Source organism: Chiloscyllium punctatum, chromosome 37 (genome assembly GCF_047496795.1).
Source record: "Chiloscyllium punctatum isolate Juve2018m chromosome 37, sChiPun1.3, whole genome shotgun sequence".
Taxonomy (NCBI): domain Eukaryota; kingdom Metazoa; phylum Chordata; class Chondrichthyes; order Orectolobiformes; family Hemiscylliidae; genus Chiloscyllium; species Chiloscyllium punctatum.
Window position 1 is genome coordinate 1443049 of NC_092775.1, and position 23685 is coordinate 1466733.

The 23685-nt window shown below is 42.8% G+C and overlaps 1 protein-coding gene across 7 annotated transcripts in view; it reads left to right on the forward strand.

Annotated features, from left to right (window-relative positions):
- mtss1 (MTSS I-BAR domain containing 1) overlaps positions 1 to 23685 on the forward strand; it is a 280139-nt gene that overhangs the window by 114828 nt on the left and 141626 nt on the right. For all 7 annotated transcript variants that reach the window (XM_072556077.1, XM_072556073.1, XM_072556075.1 and 4 more), the window contains 2 exons: positions 18499 to 18560; positions 19984 to 20057. In XM_072556077.1, the coding sequence (XP_072412178.1) occupies positions 18499 to 18560; positions 19984 to 20057 (136 nt within the window). The remainder of the gene's footprint in view (positions 1 to 18498; positions 18561 to 19983; positions 20058 to 23685) is intronic.

Here is a 23685-nt window from a genome sequence, read left to right on the forward strand (position 1 = left end):
TCATAAAAATTCAAAGGTAATTGAGAGAAGGGCTGTGGATGTAATTGAGATGGACTTTAAGGCATTTGATAAAGTCCCACATGGCAGATTGGAAAAATAAAATCACATGGGATTTGGAGTGGGCTGGCTGGATGGATACAAAACTGGCTTGGTCATAGAAGATGGAGGGTAGTGGTGGGAGGGTGTTTTTCAGAATGGAGACTGGTAGCTAGTAGTGTTCCACAGGGATCAGTCTTAGGTCCTCTGCTGTTTGTAGTGTATAAACAGAGGAACCTCAAAGGACATAGGACAGCAGTATTTTGTTTAATTAATTGAATTCCAGATAATCGAATGCTGGATAACATAGTTTAGCCAAGCACCGGGACCTTGCGATCTTTCCGGATAATATGATATTCGGAAAATAGAGGTTCCTCCGTAAAGGATCTGGAGGAAAATGTGGGTAGTTTGATTAATAAGTTTGCAGGTGACACGAAGATTGGTGGAGTTACTGATCGTGCCAAAGATTATGGAAGGATACAACAGAATATAGTTTGATGACTTGGACAGATGCATTTTGGAGGATCATGTTTTGGTGAGAATTATACTGTAAATGGCAGAACCCTTAGGAACATTAACAGACAGATCTGGGTGTGCAGGTCCACAGTTCCATAAAAGTGGTAACATGGGTGCCCATGGTGATCAAGGAGGCTTATGGCAAGTTTGTCTTCATCAGCTGGGGCATGGAGTACAAGAGTTGGGAAACCATGTTGCAGCAATATGAAACCGTTGTAAGGTCACATTTGGAGTATGGTGTGCAGTTTAGGTCACCACACCATCAGAAGGAAGTGGAAGCTTTGGAGAAAGTGCAGAGAAGGTTCACCAGGGTGTCGCCTGGTCTCTAGGGCATTGGCTATGAGGAAAGGTTAAAAAGACTAGGATTGTGTTCACTGGAAAGATGGCGGCTGAGAGCAGACCTGATTGAGGTCTGCACAATTAAGAGAGACATACTTCGGGTGGACAGTCAGAGGCTTTTTCTCAGGCTTGAAAGGGGGCACAGGTTCAAGGTGGGGAGGTTTAAGGGAGATGTGTAAGGGAGGTTTTCACACAGTGTGTATTAGGAGCCTGGAATGCACTGCTGGAAGAGGTGGTGGAAGCAGGCATGTTGGCTACATTTAAGAGGCATCTGGATGGTTACATGAGTAGGGAGGGAATAGAGAAGTATGGACAAAATAAGGGCAGAAGGTTTGTTTCCCAGTTTAGTTCGGGCATGATGATTATACTCACTAGAGTTTAGAAGAATGAGAAGAGATACAATTATAATAAATAAGAAGCTAAAGGTGTTTGACAAAGATGTAGAGATGATGGCTCCCCTTATGTGTGATCCAGAATGAGAGGTCATAGTTTTAGGATAACAGGTGGCAGATTTAAAACAGATGAGAAATTACCTCTGTCAAAGGATCATGTGTGGTGCATGCTGGGATACTGAATCAATTTGAGGAAATAGGTTTTTAATTAGTAATGGGCTGAATGACCTCCTGCTCCTTCTTCTTACCTTCTCATTTTCTCTATTGTCTCTCCCTCTGTCTCTCCCTCTGTCTCTCCCCCTCCTTTTATTATACAGACACCAGCATTGTGCCCAATACTCACGTTATTGCCTAACCCTGTTTTGATACAAGTTTGACGTGACATCTCTGCTTTTGAGTTCTAATCCTGCCGGATTGCACCCTGTGCTTTGTTTTGGTTCAATTCCTACCCTTGTCCCAAGTTACTGAGGTCAGCTGACAATGTAATCTGGGGATCCACTGGTGCCAGATTTAGCTTTTATCACCTGGTTTCTCTAGTTGCTGCGTTGTGGCCCCTGGGTGACAAGGAGCTCTCAATTAATTCATGTTTGGGCTGAATTGATGTTGACCCTCCCCAAAGCAATGTGGTGGGGGTTTGATCACTGTGAACTTTGATTTTTTTTTGCACAGCACCTGGGTGCACAGTATTGTGTTTGACAGTGTTTTATCCTCTGTGTTATTGTTCCTCAAAGGCATCTACCTTATCTTGACCTCTATCTGTGATGGATCTTCTGGAGTGTCTGTCACCCTTTCCTCCACAGCTCCAAGGCAAACGCCACCTGTGTTGGGGTGGGTTGGTAACTTTGATGTGATCACCAGGTGTGTGAAGTTTGCTGCTTTAGCTCATCCTCAGTGGGACCCCTCCCATCTCCACTCCTCCACATATGTGTGTGTGATGCTTCCATGGCACACAGGATACTTCACATGCATAACCCCGATCACCCTTCTTCCAGCCCACAGGACCCTCTGCAGGCTCACCTACCTACTGCTCCAGCCTCTTCTCCAATGGTCTGCATCATGTTGTCTCAAAATGAATTTTGAGTAGTGAAGGTATGATCATGCTTCTGCAGATATGATGGGATGCAAGGGGAAGCAACTGTGACCAGGAAGAAAGAACTGTCAGAATTTTGCATGTGAATAATCAGTACATTCAAGAGCTTTCTGATGTCACTATAATCAGAAAATCCTTTTAAACCAGGAATAGGAAATGATTTCAATTGGAAATGGAGGAAGTTGGATGATTTTTGAATCTTGCCTTTGTTGATCTGGCGATGAATGATTTATCATTTTTTTGATTTATCCAGTAGTACATCAGCTGGTATCAGAACAATGTGGGAAAATATTGTGTGTAGTGCTTATAGAGACCCTAAGTATTTACAGAGAACTTCAGTGAGACTGAATTCATCAATTGTGGTAAATCATTAAGTGCAGTTACAGGAAGCAGTTGTTTTGTAAACCATCAGCTAAAGGGATGAGTCACTGATCCCAGCAGAGGAACGGTGCTGGTCTGGAGACCAGGAAATGTTTTCATGGGATGAGGGTGATGCTGCCTGGACCAGCATTTTCTGTGCATTTATAATTGCCCTGAAAGAATGATAGTAAGCTGCCACTTTGAACCTCTACAGTCAGTGTGGTTTGGGGACATCCGCAGTGCTGATTTTGGTTGCATGGTGTGATGTTTGAAAATTAATTAGTGAAGGAATGCCAATGCAATTCCGAATCAGGGTGTTGGGCAAGTTATTGAAGTTACACCATCCAAGGAAGTGGTTGTTAATCCAGCTCTGACCTGGCATGAATGGTATTGAGATGCCTGAGGTGGGTGATGAGCCACACATTGCTTAATACTCAGCTCTAACCTGATACTGTTCAATTCAGCTCCACCTGAATTGTTGGAACATGCAGTCACAATCTCAGCTCAAAGAAAAAACATTACAGTTTCATTAAAAATTGCCATTTTAACATAGTTCAGTACAAAGGGGTTTGTAGGTCTCACAGCTCCCAAATCAGGTAAATCATTGTTTAAGTATTCATTCCACGAGTAGAAAATAGTGGGTGCAACTTTAACTTGGTCTCACTTTTTGCACCCCCATCCTCCAAGTTTTAACAGACTTCCACTGGACTTGCATTTTTGCAGCACTGTTCAACATGTTAATAGTCCAAGGTAGTTTATGGCCAATAAAATGAAGTAGGAAACGCAGCAGTCAGCTTCCACATATCAATATTCCACAACCTGCAGTATGATTAAAAACAGATTATCTGGTTATTGAGATTTTGTTTGAGCAATAAATGTTGGCCACTCCTCTGGAAAAATAGCCTTGATTTAAATCTCTGTCTTCTGAAAGACCGATCTTTTGACAGTGCAGCAGTCCTTCAGTACTGTACAATGTGTCAGCGGAGTTCAGGGCTCCAATCTCAAACATAAACCGAAAATCCTCTGACTCAGCCAGGATTAAATGGACCAGACTGATATATCTTGGTTTGTAAAGCAGGTAGTGACTTAAATATCTGTAGCAATGCCTTTAGCTATGTTCTTGCTCTTGCTCAAGATTGATTCACGATGAGACACCCTGCAGTTTCCTATGCCAAGATAAGGTGGGGCTTGGATTGAGAAATGTTTTGCACATTGGAATGCACTGAGCCCATGGGGAGGATCTATCAAGTAATATTTATAGGTGTTTCTTATTCCAGCCATTCGTTACCCAATCTCCATGGTGGCAAATGCATACTTTAACCTTTTAATCTTTTATAGTTTTTTTTTAGTTCTCAGTGGCTTTGTAAGAGAGGCATTAACTGGGAGTCACTGATTTCTGGCAGGAAGTGTACAATGACTCTCCCAGGATGGTGGAAAATGAGCTCAGATTCCCTGTCCCGAGTGTTCCTGCCTGTATATCTCTCCCTCTTTCTGCCTGGAGCCTCCTGCTTTTTTCTGTAGTTATTCTCCCAACTCTACCTGTGTTTTCCCTCTCTCCGTTCCTCACTCTGCCTAAATGTGTCTCTCTGGGATGTTTCACCTTCCAAGAGCATGGACCTGGAGAACAAACATTAAATATTCAGACATTTATCTGTCAATGATTTTATAAAATGTATTTAGATATCTACGTGTAGTTACTTTGTAGGAGTCATTCAGGGCGTTGCCCATTAAAGAGATGTGACTGAAATATGTTCTGGGAAGGTCAGGTTAAACCAACAGTTTGTTTTTTTTTGGTTTGCCCAGGTCTAGACAAGACCAAATGTTAAGCCTGTACTTTATTACAGCAATGTTTTCTCATAGATTGCTTGTAATATTTCAGGTGATACAATTGTTAAAAAAAAACAGGAGGTGCAGCCTTCAGAGTCGCTGATTACAAAAGAAAACTACCGTCCACAAAGTGATGGGTTTCAGGTTAAGTGCATCTGTTCCCTTTGGAATGTGGCAGAGTTTATTTCCTGTCTTTCCCCTGGGTGTTGACTCATCAGAAGCTAAATTCCAGTCGCTTGCCTTGGGGAGCACTGTCAAAATGTGCGTTTCCCTGACTGTGTGCATGGTTACTTGTCTTTGGTGGAGTAACCAACTGTTGTGCTGCCCAGACTCTCTCGCCCTCCTTTATCAGCACCACTGAGAGAACAAAGAAAATTACAGCACAGGAACAGGCCCTTCGGCCCTCCAAGCCTGCGCCGATCCAAATCCTCTATCTAAATCTGCAGCCTATTTTCTAAGGATCTATAACCCTTTGCTCCCTGCCCATTCATGTATCTGTCTAAATACATCTTAAAGGATGCTATTGTGCCTGCCTCTACCATCTCCGCTGATAATGTGTTCCAGGCATTCACCACCCTCTACATAAAGAACTTTCCATGTATATCTCCCTTAAACCTTTTCCTTCTCACCTTGAACTTGTGACTGCTAGTAATTGAATCACCCACTGAGGGAAAAAGCTTCTTTTTATCCACCCTGTCTATACCCCTTATGATTTTGTACACTTCAATCAGGTCCCCCTCAAACTCTGTCTTTCTAATGAAAATAATCCTAATATACTCAACCTCTCTTCTTAGCCAGTGCCCTCTATCCCAGGCGAACCTCCTTTGAACCATCTCCAAAGTATCCGCATCCTTTTGGTAATGTGGCGACCAGAACTGTATGCAGCATTCCAAATGTGGCCAAGCCAAAATCCTATACAACTGTAACATGACCTGCCAACTCTTGTACTCAGTACCCTGTCCAATTAAGGAAAGCATGCCGTATGCCGCTTTGACCACTCCATTGACCTTCGTTGCCACCTTCAGGGTACAATGGACCTGAACACCCAGGTCTGTCTGTGCATCAGTTTTCCCCAGGGCTTTTCCATTTACCATATAGTTCGCTCTTGAATTGGATCTTCCAAAATACATCACCTCACATTTGCCCACATTGAACTCCATCTGCCATTTCTCTGCCCAACTCTCCAATCTATCTATGTTCTGTATTCTCTGACAGACCCCTTCACTATCTGCTACTCCACCAATCTTGGTGTCATCTGCAAACTTGCTAATCAGACCGCCTATACCTTCCTCCAAATCATTGATGTATATCACAAACAACAGTGGCCCCAACACTGTTCCCTGTGGAACACCACTGGTCACAGCTCTCCAATTTGAGAAACTCCCTTCCTCTGCTGCTCTCTGTCTCCTGCCCAGCCAGTTTTCTATCCATATGTATCCTTATGTATGAATAAAAGATTTTGGGATTTTCCTTAATTCTGTTTGCCCATTGTTGCACCCTCATGTTTCTCTCAAACCTGTGGTTGACTATGGACATGTCTGATATGCATGATTCAGTTATTTGTTCAATATACCCAGGGTATCACTAAGATCTAATCCAAACTGTTTGTCTATAATGCAGATTAATCTGTCAGTCTGACTTCCATTCAGAAAAGCCTCGCCCAATTTAATTTGGATTTTAAATTATGCACTGTATCAAACAATCATTGTCTCCATCAAACACTTCCAGAAAAGGTACAGAATGAGGTTAGTTACAGAGTAAAGCTCCCCTTACACTGTCCCTATCATACGCTCTCAGGAGGGGTACAGTTCATTTGGGACAGTTGTGTGCCAAAATGTTCTATGTTGAGCTGTTGCAGTGATTACTGCCTGGTGCCATCCTTAGACAACACCTTCCAAACCTGTGACCACTAGGTTTGGAAGGTGTTTGAAAGGAAAGACCGAAAATATATAGGAACACCATCACCTGCAAATTCCCCTCCAAGCCACTTACCATCCTGACTTAGAAATCGATCACCATTCCTTCACTGTTACTAGGTCACAATGCTGGAATTTTCTCCCTAATGGCATTGGGGGTCAACCTGCAGCAGGTGGACTGCAGCTGTTCAAGGAAGCAGCTCCCCACCACCATCTCAATAATCAATAAATGCTGGCCCTGCATTACCCGTGTCTCATGAATGAATAATAAAAAACACATTCTGCTCAAGTGGAATTGAGATCTGACTGACAGGTGGAAGCATTGCTTCAGTCCTAGAATAAAGAATTTGTTCTAATCCAGTTGTCAGTGAGTGTTTGCATCTGCCACCCGATCCTGTGAGAGTGTAGCAGGCCCTTCTGTCCTTAAGCTGTCATTGGAATTGAGTGAATTGCAGTCAGCATGTTGTTTCTATGGTTTTTATTGAGCTGAAGTCCAGAAACTGTCTTTACTCATATTTAAATTTAGAGTTTAACAAGAAAAATTAAGATGATTAGTTTACAGCAAGAAACAGTAATGTTATTATATGGAGGAATTTCACCTCTAGGCCTGGAATGTCAAAATTAAAATGAAAAACTTTGTACTTATATAAGACCCACTAAACCTGGCCTCCCTCAAATCACTTTCAATCATTTCAGCACTTTCAGAATGTAGTCAGTGTTCTAATGTAAGTATCTTGGCAACTAATTTGTGCTCAAGAAGTTTCCACAATGTGAGTATGCCTAAGTAGTCTATCCTTCTAATGTTGATAGTGATGTATGTTGTGCAAGGCGAAAGTGAGATTAGAGTCTAGTGTGTGGTGCTGGAAAAGCACAGCAGGTCAGGCAGCATCCGAGGAGCAGGAGAATCGACGTTTTGGGCAAAAGTCCTTCATCAGGAATGTTGCATATCCTCAGGATGCATATTGTGCTGCCTGCCCCTCTGACAGTGCACCATTGCTCTGGACGTCTGACCATGCTAAAGGCTCTGTATAAAAACAAATAGTTCTCTTCTTATTCTCTTTACTGCTAATCACTTGACTTGCTCATTTGCACTGGCTGAGTGTGTGGGGTCGAAGACCATGAGAGGGGAAGCAATGGCCTAGTGATATTATCGGTAGGTGATTAATCCCGAGATCCAGGTAATGTTCTAGGAACCGTGTTTGAATCCTACCATGGCAAATGGTAGAATTTGAATTCAATAACAAATCTGAAATTAAGAGCCTAATGACTGTGAAACCATTGTCTGATTCATTAGTATCCTTTAGAAAAGGAAATTGCTGTCCTAAATCTGGTCTGACTTATGTGTGACTCCAGTCCCACTGCAATGTGGTTGACTCTTAACTGCCCTTTGGATAATTAGGGATGGGCAGTAAAATGCTAGCCTAGCCAGCTATGCCCACATCCCATAAAAGGTGGGATAGCTTTTTTTCTGTGTCGTCTTGGATTCGAGAGCTGGATCTCTACCCACTGGCTAGGAGATTGTGAGATCATCCTCAGACCATTCTAATAGCATGCATGGTATGTATATTCTAAATATAACCAAATAGTGATTTGCTCCCTTGACCTTGAACAGTCAGATAGGGAATGGAGCTGCAAGTGGTAGGATTGCAGGTGCTGTGTGTACACAGTCTCTGGGAGAACATTATTTTGGTGTGGCTGGGCAGAATGGATACAGGTCCAGGTTAGGGAGGTGGGGAGAATGGTTGCAAGTACTGCCTCAAAGTTAGTGATGGGAAGCAGCAATGACAGAAACTCATCTCACCAAATACGTTTAGTCTTGACTCTTTCAATCTGAGCATCTACTCAGTGATGCAGTTACTGCCAATCAACCTCTCGGGCACTGAAATCAACAATTAATTATATGGAATCTCAATCCTTCAGGTGTGGATTGGTTTTAAAAAGACAAATTTATAGTTTTGTCTTTCACCTCTTTCCTATGTTTAATTTTTCTTTCTCTCACTTTATTGCATTTGTACCTGATTTGACATTGAATTTACCTATTCTAATTTACATTTCCATCATAGTTCTTGCACTATTAATTTCAGAATTATTCAGTTGGATTGGTTAAGGAGCTAAACATTATTTGGCCTGGTGAATCTGATCTCTAACTCCTTTCTTTCTGTGACATTATCAGCTCACACTTTCTGTAAATTGCCACAAAATATTTGAAAGCCAAACTTTTCATGAATAAGTCTAAGTAGCAACTAATAGTTGGCGATCTGCAGCAAATTTGGTACATTATTTCCTAGAATTAGTGGCTCCAGGTAAACTGATAGATTGTCCAGTTTAATATCCATGCAATACTGTAAATAAAACTGAGGGGACTGAGTTTGTGCTTGATGCTGGATGCCTCTATTGGTGGCTCATTGCTTTAATCTCATCCGAACTAATCATTGCGCATGGCTTTCCAATGGCTAAATTTTTGAATGGTGTGTTTAGGGTGGAGAGTGTATGCTCTTATCGAGAGAGGAAGTTGTTTGTGTTTGATGCAACATTATAAAGAGGTTGTAGCTGAGGAGGGTGAGGCAGAAAATATGGATGTCGTTATTTAACAAAGAGCAACTCACCGAAATCACTACACCAGTGGCAGAAAACAGCAAAGGCTTTTTTTTGTAGAACCATAAAATAGAAGAGAATATCAAATTGTGTCTCTGCCAGCTCATTGGAAAAATTAATGATTTAGTCTCACTTCCCTGCTCTTTCCTCAGAGCCTTGCTGATTTCTTCTTTACCAATATTTATCTGATTCTCTTTAGAAAATTATTACTGAACCTGTTTCCACTGTCCTTCCAGGCAGCATGTTTTAGATCATAACAACTCACTTTGTTTTAAAAAATAAATTCTCATGTAGATTCTGATAATTCATGTCTCTCTGGGTACTGACTTGAAACTGGAATTTACTGTATTTACTCAGTCAAAGCACTTCATAACTGTGAACACCTCCATTAAATCTCCTGTCACTGTAGCTGCTGTAGCAAGTGTAATCCCACTATCGCCTGTCTCCATGAGACTGAAGTCCTCCTTCACTGGCACTGTTTTCTAAATCTCCACCACATCATCTGCGAGGCCTTGACATTATTCCTAAAGTGTGGTGCCCAGAATTTCAATATTCCATCTGGGTCCTAAACAGTTTGCTTTTGTGTCATTACTTTCTGAATGAAATAAAGCACCTAATTTGCCTATTATTTGAGTATAAGAGCAGGATGCCTTGCTGCAACTGTACAGGGCATTGGTAAGACCACACCTAGAGAATTGTGCGCAATCTTGGTCACCTTATCTGAGGAAGGATGTTTTGTTCATTGAGGAAGTGCAAAGAAGGTTTGCCGGACTGTACCTGGGAAGGTGGGACTATATTCACTAGAGTTTAGAACAATGAGGAAGGGTATCTCCTAGTAATCAATAAAACTCTAATAGGATTAAATGCAGGAATGATGTACTCAATAAACAGAGTCCAGAACCAGGGGTCACAGTCTAAGGATAAGGGAGAAGTCTTTTTGATCTGAGATGAAAAATGTCTTCACCCAAAGAGTGGTGAGCCTGTGGAATTCACTACCTCAGAAAGCATTTGAGGCCAATTCATTGAATGTTTTCAAGAAGGAGTTAGATACTGTTCTTAGGGTCAAAGGTATCAAAGGGAATGTGGAGAAAGCAGGAACGGGTACTGAGTTAGATGATGGGCCATGGTCATATTAATTGGTGGTGCAGGCTTGAAGGGCTGAATGGCATACTTCTATGTCTTGTCGTGCCTTGCCACTTGGGGAAAATATACTCACTATCCTGTTGGTGTTGACTTGTCGCTAAGGGCTAGTTTACCCAAATGTTTCCTTCTAATGTAATTCAGGCAGATCATTGAAGAGAAGAAATATTTGAAGAACCATGATGCCCCAAGTGGCTGATAGGCTGTTTGGGAGCACAACTGAGTGTGTTCATACCTCATGATCGTCTGCATGCAATTAATTTATAAATTCAATAATAGACATTAACTACAGATTACAGACTGGAATCTCATTAAAGGGATTGGTGGAGCAAGTCAATCCAGAACTGCTCTGGACAGAGATAATCAACTAGAGTTTCTCTTCCTGCTATCTAGTAAGTACTGCCAGATAATCCACTGGCATCCAAATTACAGGTCTGCAACCTGCCTTCGTGTTTGAATAGTCAGTGACACTCTGTCCAGATTTAAACTTAAGGAATCAATGAGTGATCACAGTTTCCTGGGGCTCATCCAGCTGGTCGCTCTTCCTCCAGGAGATAGGAAGATCCTGTCTCTCATCTGAATGATATAACACTGAACTGTCTGTCTTTTGCAACTTTTGGTCAAATTCTTTGACCTTGGTGACATGCTGGTTTACAGGACTTTGATGCTATGGATTGTCTCTCCTTGGCTAATGAATTTCTAAAATTCACTATTAAACTACTGTGATGTACAGTCCTTGAATATTTCACACACTGCTCAGCACAGTGCTCCAAGCGACATGAACAAACAGACCTTGTGTTCAAGGGAGTGGAGTCAAATTCAGACCCAGGATCCTAGCCAGCTGTTAGCTATAGAATTAATTATACTGTTACTCTTTCACAGCCATCATTCTCACCTCCCCCTTCCCTGGGCAGAGATTCTACCCTGATTGAGAGTTATCACCTTTAAAAGTAAATGACAAGAATGCTTTTAGCACCTGTCCAAGTGACCTGTTTACAGGAGCAACTGGTTATGTGGCTTGATGAGTCTGAATCAGTTACAGGAAAATCTGGTGGACTCCTCTCAGGCTTTCAATTTCCTGGACAGAATAACGTGGTTTCCTAATCACGAGAATACTGCCTTCCTAGGAGCCAGGTGATGCCCTTTCAGACCGTGCTGCAATGTAAATTGTCCCAAGTTCTCAGTGTGGGCTGTCTACTCACTGCTGGTCATTGACTTTTTTTCCACATGGATCTTTTCCTTTTCAGTATTGACTCAATATTCCCTGCTGACTGGACTCTTTGGGGGAATAGCTGGCATACTCCATTAATGTGGCAGCCCCCAGCAATCAAGGGGATGTCATTCTACAAGTCCCACCCTCTTCTCTGATTACCTGTGGTTGAATAATTTTATGGATTGGTTTGTGTGGGGCTGAATCTAAGTCACAATGCAGCTGTGCTAAGCCTGTCACTTCCAGCTTGGGGTGTGGAATTAGAAGCAGATTTCATGATCCTGCTCAGCTGTGGAGGATTGCAGTTTGTGGACTCTTTAAAAAGAAGCTATTCTATTTCTGTAGATGTTTTGAGATGTCTGTGAAATATATTCTGTCCATCTCCCTCTGTTAGTACACCTTGTAGACAGAACAACTGTGTGCTAAATATAGTCCAAGTATGGGAGACTTGTCACAATACTCTGAATATAAATAGTACATGTGGGAGGAGAGGCCTTTGAAGGAACTGAAGCTTCAGAATTGATTGTAAAATTCATGAAGTGAAATCTTTGGACTTCAAATATTCAATATTTAGACCTCGCACTTAGTGAATGAGCATATTAACCAGTGTTAAAGTCAGTCAGCTATCTGAGACTGAAGCCCCAGCTGCAATATGTGGAAGAAGTTAGGTTGGATAATCCACTGAACAACCGTGTCTGTGCTGAGTCTGGATGAATCACTTGTTTAGGAATTTCTTTATGTTCGTTTATGGAATGTGGGCATTGCTAGCTAGGCCAAAATTTATTGCCCATCCCTAATGTCCCAGAGGACAGTTTAAGAGTAAACCACCAAGAATAGATTGAGAAGAGCACAGTGAATGATGGCAGCCTGCCATGCCCATAGAAGAATAAACCTGATCTTATCATAGAGTCATACAGCACAGAAACAGACCCTTCAGTCCAATCAGTCCATGCTGAACATAATTCCAAATTAAACTGGTCCCACCTGCCTGCTCCTATATCCCTCCAAACTTCTCCTATTCCTATTCATGTATCCATCCAAATTCCTTCTAAATACTGTAATCGTATTTACATCCACCACTTTCTCAGGAAGTTCATTCCACACGCAAACACCCTCGGTGCAAAAAGATCTGCCTTGCCTTTTTTGAATTTCTCTCTTCTCACCTTAAAATTGTGTCCCCTAGTCTTGAAATTCCCCATCTTGGGGAAAAGTCAACTATCGTCACATCTATCTATACTTCTCATTATTTTATAAACTTCTATCAGGTCACCTCTCAACCTCCTACACTCCAGTGAAAAGAGTCTCAGCCTTTCTTTATAACTTTGGCCTCAACACGTGGCAACATCCTGGTAAATGTCTTCTGAACCCTCTTCAGCTTAATAGTATCCTTACTTTAACTGGGTGACCACAACTGGACACATTCTTCCAGAAGCGACCTCACCAGTGTCCTGTACAACCTCAACATAACATCCCAACTCCTTAACTGAGCAATGAAGGCAAGTGTGCCAAACGCCTTTTTAACCACCCAGTCTGTGTTAGGCAAACTTTTTTAAAGAATGATGTACCTGCACCCCTAAGTCCCTCTTCTCCAACACTACCCAAGGCTCTACCATTAATTGTAAAAGCCTGACTTTTTTTGTTGTACCAAAATGCAATAACTCTCATTTATCTGGATTGAAATCAATTTGCTGTTTTTCAGCCCATTGACCCATTTGATCAAGATCCCTTGACTAATGAATGTAAGCATGACATCACTGGGTAGCAATCTGAAGCAGAGTGCTGACAGTGGTAAGAGTAAACCATGTTGATCTAGCTCTTTTGTCACATTTGAGCCAGTCCAGGTAAAAGGTTGGAAATCTTTATCCTTCAAGGACATTAACGATCGAGATAATTTTACGGTGATTGCCAATGGTCGCCATTAGGCCATCTTTTTATTCCCCAATTGAATTCAAATTTCTCTGTCTACCGTGTCCTGAATTGAACCCATGTCCCGAGAATGTTAATTTAGGGCTCTGAATTATTAAGCTAGTGACATTACCATTACACTGCTGCTGTGATGATGGACTGTACAGTCTACTCTTGTATTTCTTGTCACTATTCTATAATCATTAGTGGATATTTCCATTTTGGACCTTGCAAGAGTGGGGAAATTATTAAGGAAGCACCTGAAGATTGTTTGGCCTGGGATACTCATGAGGGCATCCTGTAATATCCTGGAGCTGAGATGATTGACCTCCAACAAACACAACCATCTTCTTTTGTGCCAGATATGACCCCAATCAGTGGAGGTCAATAAAATGTTTGACCTTTAACTTATCTCACCTATTTCCCACCTGTTGCCATATCCCTCCCTTTGCTGAAAGAACCCAAAACCTGTTCACCCAGCCCTAAATGTGTTCAATAATCGTGCACCCATAACCTTCTGGGGTAGAGACCTCCAAAAATTGTTGGGTAGATGCTGATATTGAAGCTGTACTGGAACAGCTTGCCTAGGGACACAGCAAGTTTTGAAACATAAGTCTTCAATGCTATTCCTGAAATGTTGCCCGGCCCCATAGCCTTTGCAGTATCTGGATATAAGTTTGCTCGCTGAGCTGGAAGGTTTTCAGACTTTTCATCACCATATTAGTTAACATCATCAATGAGCCTCCAGTGAAGCACTGGTGGTATGGCCCGCGTTTTATTTATGTGTTTAGGTTTCCTTGGGTTGGTGATGTCATTTCCTGTTCCTTTTCTCCGGGGGTGGTAAATGCATTTGTTGATAGAGTTCCAGTTGGAATGCCATGCTTCTAGGAGTTTTTGTGTGTGTATCTTTTGGAAATGACATCACCAACCCCAGGAAAACCTAAACACATTTAGAAAAGCAGGCCATACCAGAGGCTCACTGATGATGTTACCTAGTATGATGATGAAACGTCTGAAAGTGAACCTTCCAGCTCAGCAAGCAAACTTACACCCAGAACCTCAACCTGAGCTCCAAACCTTCTCAAAACTTGCTTCGCAGTATCTGATGCCTTCTGTTTCTTTACGCAATGTGGAGTGAATCAAATTGACTGAGGACTGGCATCTGTGATTATTTACATAATGTCCTTTTTAGCTAATGAAGCACTTTAAGAAATAAGTAACAGTAATGAATGTTGGACAGTTGGCAACCTATTAGCACACAGCAAACTCCCACAAACAGTCATGTGCTGAAGAACAGTTATTCTCTTTTAGTAAGTTTATTTGTAGGATGAATAATGCCTGCAACACCCTTGCTCTTTGAAATGCATGGCACCTTTACATCCGGTTGAGATGGCAGCATTCTGACAGTTGAAGCTTGGGGTTTATGTGTAAATGAGGAGGAACTAATGTTATCCCTCACGATCTTTATAGCTGACTCATCCGTTCGTAGTTTTCTTCCAAGAACCTAGTTACAAATTAGTGTCATACATTTAAGTATGAATTACTAAGAAGTTCAGGGTGCTGAGTTAATAGTTCTATTAGTAAAAGCATTGCAGACAATCTTAGATTGTTCTTATCATGTTTTATCTGACACCTTTGGAAGCTGCTTTCATTAACAGCTACTGGTCTCCTGACTATCCTGTGATGCATCAGGAGGTGGAGAAGTCAATGTTTCCAGTGTAACCTTCTGGACCCTGAACAAGGGTTACACCCGAAACGTTAACTTTACCTCCTCGTGCCGCCTGGCTTGCTGTGTTCTTCCAGCCTCCTACTCGTCTATCACTAGCCACCTGATGAAGGAGCAGTGCTCCAAAAGCTTGTACTTCCAAATAAACCTGCTGGACTATAACCTGGTGCTGTGATTTTTAACTTTGTTCACTGCAATCCAACACCGGCTCCTTCGCATCATGAAAACATTCAGTTTGACCTCATCCTCTTCCTGTGGCAGAGAATTCTGCAGGCTCATTGCATTCTGTGGCTTAAAAATTGTCCTTCTCTCCATCTTAAATGGCCTACTCTGCATCCTTAAACTGTGACCTCTGGCTCTGGACTCCCTGGTCATCCCAGAACATACCTCCTGTGTTTTCCCTGTCTAATCTTGTTAGAATTCTATGTTTCTATAAGCTCAACCCTCCTTTTTTAAAATCCAGCCCCTCTTCATACATCATTCATGCCATCCCAACAATCAGTCACCTTTATTGCACTTCCTCCAGTGCCAGAACATCCTTCCTCGGATAAAGTGACGAACACTGCACACAGTACTCCAGGTGTTTTCTCAGTAGGGCCCTGTACAACTGCAGCAAGACATTTCTGGTCCTGTAATCTAATCCTCTGACTGTGAAAGCCAACATACCACTTGGCACCTTCACCACCTGCTGCATCTGCATGCTTCCTTTCAGAGACTGGTGTATGGGGACAACCAGGTCTCATTGCATCTGTCCCTTTCCCAATCTATCACCATTCAGATAATCTGCCTCCCTGGTTTTGCTACATTATACTGCATCTCAATGCATTTGCGCACTCGCTCAGCCTGTTCAAGTCACACTGAAGCATCACCCCCACTAATCACTTGCTGTCGCTCGCAAAATGTCAAATTTATTCCTGCTGTTTGTTTCTTGTCTGTCTAAGTTTGCTTTCCACATTAGTACAATACCCACAATCCCATGTACTTTAATTTTACACGTTAACCTCTTATGTGATATTTTAACAAAAGCCTTCTGAAAATCCAAGTGAACCACATCCACTGGCTCCATTCCAGTAGTTAGCTTCTCGTACAACTTTGTACACAACAAGAGGTCCAACAGCAGCAGCATCTCCCAACCCAACACGGCCAGCAGTGAGATGTTAGTCATTCAAAACAAGTTCCTCTGGCTAGGATGTCATTTGTTCACCTGACATCAGACCTCAGAAGCAAATGCTGTACTCTGAGCTTGGTCATGGCAAGAGATGTCCACAAAGACAGTGGAAACACTTTAGGGGTGTCCTCAAAGCAACCCTGAAAAAAGTCAAACACCCCGCTGTCTTATGGGAGGCCCTGGCTTGTGCCCAACCAGAATAGAAAAGGTTCATTCAGGAAAGCACGGAACACATTATGGCATTTTGTTGAGGTGAAAGTGAAACGTCACAAAAAATATACAAACCTCAGAACAGCATCTCTACTCAACCCTTTCAGTACAACTCCAATTCAGTGCAATGCCACAGAGTAATGAAAGAAACTTATAAAATTCCAGGAATCTGGAATGTCAGTAATGCTTAACTGTAACAATGCAATTAATTTCCCTTTCTCTGCACAAACTGACTTATACATGTCTTGAATAGGAATCTCAGAGCCTAGCTAATTGGGCAGTCTGAGAGGAGGAAAGCAGGATTGTTCGTCTTTTGTCCAGCCAATTCTGTCTGCAGACAGCCAATTTTCCCTGTATCCCATACCTCTGAACATTCTGGATGAGCCTACCTTGGGGATCCTTATCGAATGCCTTGCTGATTATCATGGACACCACATCCAGTGCTTGACCTTCATCAACGTGTCTTGTCACACCCTCAAAGAACTCAATAAGGCTTGCGAGGCATGACTTGCCCCTTGCAAAGCCATGCTGACTATCTTTAATCAACCATGTTTCTCCAAATAGTCATCAATCCTATCTCTCAGAATCCTTTTCAGTACCTTGCTTACCACAGACATGAGACTGACTGGCCTGTAATTCCCAGGGATTTCCTTATTCCCTTTTTTGAACAGAGGAACAACATTCACCTCCCTCCAATCATCCGGTACTACTCCTGTGGAGAGAGAGGATGCAAAGATCATCGCCACAGGCACAGCAATCTCATTCCTCACTAACCGCAATAACCTTGGTTATATCTGGTCCGGCCCTGGGGACTTGTCTATCTTGATGCTTCCCAGAATTTCCAACACATCCACTTTCTAAATATCAATCTGTTCAAGCCTATTAACCTGGTCCACTGTGTTCTCACTTTCAACAAGGTCCCTCTCTCTCATGAATACTGAAGCAAAAAACTCATTGAAGACCTCCTCTACCTCTTCAGACTCGAGGTACAAGTTGCCTCCACTATACCTGATTGGCTCTACCCTCTCTCTGATCATTCTCTTATTCCTCATGTAAGTGTAAAATACCTTTGGGTTTTCCCTAATCCTTCCCACCAAGGCTTTCTCGTCCCCCCCCCCTCCTAGCTGTCCTCAGGCCATTTGAGTTCTTTCCTAGCTACCCTATAATCCTCTAAAGCTGTGCCAGATCCTTGTAACCTCAACCTGAAGTCAGCTTTCTTCTTCCTCTTGATGAGAAGCTCCTCTTCTCTGTCATCCAAGTGTCAGACTTCTCGAGTGTTGTTAGATACGCACCCATCAGGCAAGTGGAGAATATTCCATCACACTCCTGACTTGTGCGTGGTCGATAATGGACGAGCTATGGGAGTCAGGAAGTGAGTTACTCATTGCAGTTGCTAACTTGCTTACTGTGACTGTGTCTGTGTCCTACTCTTGTAGCCACTGTGTTTATGTGGGGAGTCCAGTTGAGATCTGGTCAAAAGTAACCCAAGGATGTTGATAGTTGGGTAATCACTGATGGTAATGCCATTGAATGTCAAGAGATGGTGGTTAGATTCTCTCTCATTGCTTCTTCTAGCTTTCAACATGAATTGGTGGTACAGTGGTAATGTCAGTGCAGTAGTAATCCAGAACCTCAAGCTGGTGTCCTGGGGATGTGACACTGTAGCAAATAGTGAGCCTTTTTGAATTCAATTAAAAAAGTACAGGTACTGGAATAAAAACTGGCCTAATGGTGACCATAGAACCACCATCGATTGTCTTAGAAAGCCACCTGGTTCATTGTGTCACTTAGGGAAGGGAATCTGCCATCCTTACCTGGTCTGCCCATATGTGACTCCAGACCCAGAACAGTTGGGTTGACTCTTAACTGGGATGAAAGGATTACACAGCAGTTAGGCTGTGTAATAAATGCCGACATCCTATGAAGGGATAAGGATAAAGTCAATGCATCAAATGCTTTATATAACACTTTCAAGTTTGTGATATTTCAGTCTTTATTCATTGTACTCCGTGTCATTGCTGATTCAATTCAACTGTTCTTCATCTTACCTATATTTTTTATTCTCTAGGGTGGTTACCCAGTTTGGGAGGATTTCATTTCCAAAACTACAAAGCTGCAATCACACTTAAGGTACTAATTTAGTTTATTAATCCAACTCATCATAAGTAGCTTGCTTTTTGCCATGGTAATTTTTCTTTGCTTTTTACCTGGTCGAGGCAGTGCTCAGGTTCCCAATAATCATCGTTTAATTGGTCATTTGAGAGTGCTAGTAGGCCGTTCAATTTGTGAATGCAGCTCAGTGGTTAGCACTGCTATCTCACAGCGCCAGGAGCCTGGGTTCAGTTCCACCCATGGGTGACTGTCTGTGTGGAGTTTGTACGTCGTCCCCGTGTCTGCGTGGGTTTCCTCTGGGTGCTCTAATTTCCTCCCACAGCCCAAAGATGTGCAGGTTAGGTGAATTAACCATGTTAAATTGCCCATAGTGTCCGGAGATGTGCAGGCTAGGTGGGTTAACTATGGTAAACGTGGGGTTTGGGGAAAGGGTGGGATGGTGTTTGGAGACAGACTCAATGGGCCAAATGGCCTCTGCACTGTAGGAATTCTATGATTCTAAACCTCCCTCCCCCTCCCGTTGTGCATGCTCTCACTCTTCCCCCCCCCCCCCCCCCCCACCACCATGTCTCGCTTGCACTCTCTCTCTCTCTTCCCCCCCACTTCTCTGTCTGTCTCCCCCCACCCCTCCCTTTCTCTTCACCTCTGCCCTGCCCCCTGCATCATCCTACCCTCTCACTACTACCCTGTATCAGTCACTTGCTGCAGCTTGTATCAATCCCAGTCATCCCTCTGCCCTGCTCTTACTGCATATCCCTCTATCCCTTCCAGAGTACACCCACTCGTCTTTATCCCAATTGCTCTGCATGTTCTTGTCCTTGTTCCTGTTTCTTTTTGACAGTTCCATGATCTCTATCTTTATCAATCCCTGTGGTAAATCATTCTGTATTCCTAAAATCCATCAGACAAAATAATTTCTTCTCCTTGCTCAGGTCCATTGTTCTCAATTGATGATGTCACATCACTGACCTTCCAAGCTGAGGAATTGGTCTTGCCTTTTTAACCTGTGTAGATATTTTCTAAATAACCTATTCAGCGAAACTAATATGCACCTCTGGAGTGGGTGGGACTTGAACCCTGACCTCCTACCTCCGTATCACTGTGCCACAAATCTTTTAACTTTATAAAACTCAAACTCTTTTTAAAGGCTTCATTAAAGCTCATCCTGTCTGCTCTGTATGTTTGCAATTGGCCCAGTATTTCAGAATTCATTTTGCATCTCCTGTTAAGCTGTGATAGTTGGAGGAGGGATTGTCACTGAGTAGTACTCAGGTGTAGAAAGATTTTTGTCTCATCTCGGTTTTAAATGGGAATCCCTAATTTTTAAATAGTGACCCTGTGTATTCCTAGCCACAGTGTGACTTTACCAGCCAGTGTTTGAACTGTATTGCTGAATAATGTAGAATTACCATTAACATAATTAATGCTCATTTTATTTCAGGACTACCATTGTAATTGCTGGATCCTTTCTCGATGCTTTTCAGAAAGTAGCAGACCTGGCAACTAACACACGAGGTGAGTGAGGCAGGCTCTTCAGCTGAATGCATTGACAATTACAGCTCCTTTGGTCAGATACTGTTTGAGGTCCATCTAGCTGTTGACCTCCTGCAGTTGAAGAGAGGCACAGTTCTCACATGATAACAGTCCATTTGGCCAGACTGCTCCATACAAGTTACAAATAAGCCTCCTCTCAGTGTTACCTTCTGTTCCTTTCTCCTGCACAGTGTGCACCCTTGACATTGTTGTCTTGCATTTACATGATCCTTCTGTAGAGTCACCAGGATCTGAAGCATCCATTAGTTTGACCTTGCCCATTTCTAATCCTGCCTCAGGCCAAATATGGCTAGAATTCTCTGCCTGAAAGAGTGCAGATTAAAAGCAAAATCAATAGCAAGTTCAAAAGGCAACAGAATATGTGCCTGAGGAATTTAAATTTGTACTTTTGTGAGGAAGAGCAGGCAAGTGTGACTACCCAGACATCTGTATCAAAGAGCCAGCATAGGAACAGTGGGTGGAATGGCCTTTTCCCATGCAGTAATATGAAAGAAATCTTGTTGCCATTGTTATCTGTTGAAAATATTTAAAGGCAAAAAGTGTAACCTTTGAGATTGTGAGGGGATGCATTGTAATGGTATCCCAGTGTTGCATTTAGAATATACAGAAGGCTGAGTTTATAAACTACAGTCACTTTTTAAAATGGACCAATGAATCTAAACTGAGCTATTCATATTCTTTTTAGATTTAGATTAGATTACATTACAGTGTGGAAACAGGCCCTTCGGCCCAACAAGTCCACACCGCCCCGCCGAAGCGTAACCCACCCATACCCCTACATTTACCTCTTACCTAACACTACAGGCAATTTAGCATGGCCAATTCACCTGACCTGCACATCTTTGGACTGTGGGAGGAAACCGGAGCACCTGGAATAAACCCACGCAGACACGGGGAGAACATGCAAACTTCACACAGTCAGTTGCCTGAGGCGGGAATTTTAGTGGTTAAGGAGTCAGAGGCTAGTCCTGGGATATGTGCTGATGTAACCAAGTACATTTGATGGATCATGTGACTTGCAGAAAGCTGCTTTAAGGCTGTTTTCCATTGAGGTGTACAGTTATTCATTGTTACATCTCCCAGAATACTAGGCAGCAGGGTGAGCTGCTTAAACCCCCATCTTGTATTAATTGTGTCCAGCACCTAGCAGTCCATAATTCATTCCTTGAAGTGTCTGACTTTGCCTGTGGAGTCCAGCAGGTACAGCTGTTCCCAAAATGAAAAACAAGATTATCAAACGTGCCTCTGTACAGATGCAACAACTGCAATCCAACTTTTCAAATGTAACCCTCTGAGCACCATGAGGACAATGGCTTGTCTTCAAACTCCTGGACAGGAGACTATCAGCAGCCTGTCTGATGGAGATTCACTTCACATCTCTGCATGTCTACATTCTGTCATTCCCCCTTGGTCACTCAGTTCCCCATTCCTCTATTATTCCCTTCCCCATTCATACCCAACACCCTTAGTTTGTGTCTTTGGTCACAAGCTGTCTGGTGGTTTCCCTATGTATCTGCTGCCCTTGTCCTTCCAGGCAGTTATGGTTGCTGAGGTCCATCTTGTAGAAGGGGCACATTGTTACCATTACGCACAGAAGTGGAGGAGGTAAATTACCGAAATTAATTGAGTGGCTTACAGTACCATAGAGTCATAGATTCATTGTGATGTACAGCATGGAAACAGACCCTTTGGTCCAACTCGTCCATGCCAACCAGCTATCCCAGCTCAATCTAGTCCCATCTGCCAGCACCTAGCCCATATCCCTCCAAACCCTTCCTATTCATAAACCCATCCAGATACAATTACAGCATTTAAAAGGTATCAGCCTCCACCACTTCCTCTGGTAGCTCACTCCATACACGTACCACCCTCTGTATGAAAAAGTTACTCTTGGGTCCCTTTTATATCTTTCCTCACTCACCCTGAATCTATGCCCTCTGGTTCTGGACTCTTCCCCACCCCAGGGAAAAGATGTTGTCTATTTACCTTATCCATGCCCCTCATGATTTTATAAACCTCTATAAGGTCACCCCTCAGCCTCCGACACTCTAGGAAAACAACCTCTCCCAACAGTTCAAATCCTCCAACCCTGGCAACATCCTTGTAAATCTTTTCTGAACCCTTTCAAGTTTCACAGCATCTTTCCTATAGGAAGGAGACCAGAATTGCACGCAATATTCCAACAGTGGCCTAACCAATGTCCTGTACAGTCGCAACATGACCTCCCAACTCCTGTACTCAATACTCTGACCAATAAAGGAAAGCATACCCAATGTCGTCTTCACTATCCTATCCACCTGCGAATCCACTTTAAGGAGCTATGAACCTGCACTCCAACATCTTTTTGTTCAGCAACACTCTCCAGGACCTTACCATTAAGTGTATAAGTCCTGCTCTGATTTGCTTTCCCAAAGTGCAGCACCTCACAGTTATCTAAATTAAACTCCATCTACACCTCCTCAGCCCATTGGCCCATCTGATCAAAGTCCCGTTGTAATATGAGATAACCCTCTTCGCTGTCCACTACACCTCCAATTTTGGTGCCATCTCCACATTACTAACTATACCTCTTATGTTCACATCTAAATTATTTATATAAATGATGAAAAGCAGTGGATCCACCACTGATCCTTTTAGCACACCACTGGTCACAGGTCACATCAACCCTGCACCAATCAAGCTTTGACCTGGATAGTGTTGAGTTTCTTGAGTTGCACACTTGAGACAAGATGAGAGTATTCTATCGCATTCCTGACCTTGTAGTTGATGGACAGCTTTGGGGAGATAGGATTCAAATTATTCTGTGCAGAATCCCAAGCCTGTGACCTGTGAGGAAGCAACATGCTGTCAGGGTTGCAGAGCCCTGTTATTACAGTAGAGTGATATTTCACATTATTCTTATGTGACCTGAGGTTGCAAAAGGTCTCATGGAAATGCAAATATGCTTATTTTCCCTTATGTCAGTGCTTGCCTCTGTTATCCTTCTCCTTTGCTATTGAAGCTGAGCCCACTTTACGAGTAGAATGGAAAATCAGTATATAGTTTAAACAGAGAGAGACTGAACACTGCCCAGTGCCTCTGACCTCCATCATTCTGAAGTGCTTCGAGATGTTAGTCATGGCTTACGTTAACTCCAACCTACCAAGTTGCTTTGATCCTTTGCAATGTGCCTGCCGAGCCTGCCGACGCAGCAGATCCGCAGCAGACGCCATCTCCCGGGCCCCATGCTCGTCTCTGGAACATTTGGATAACAAGGATATCCATATCAGTCTCCTACATGTTGACTACAGCTCTGCCATCAGCATCGTGATTCCACACTCCGAGACATAGGTCACAATTCCCCTCTCTGTAACTGGATCCTCGACTTTCTGACCCATAGACACAATCATTAAGAATAGGTGGCTGCATCACATCCACCATAATCCTCTACACAGTACTCCTCCGCAAGGTTGTGTACTCCTTATACACATGACTGTGTGGCCAAATTCCATTCCAACTCCATTTACAGGTTTCCTGGCAACGCCACCATGTAGGTCGGATCTCAAACAATGACTAGACAGAGTACAGTGAAGAGATTGAGTGCTTAGTG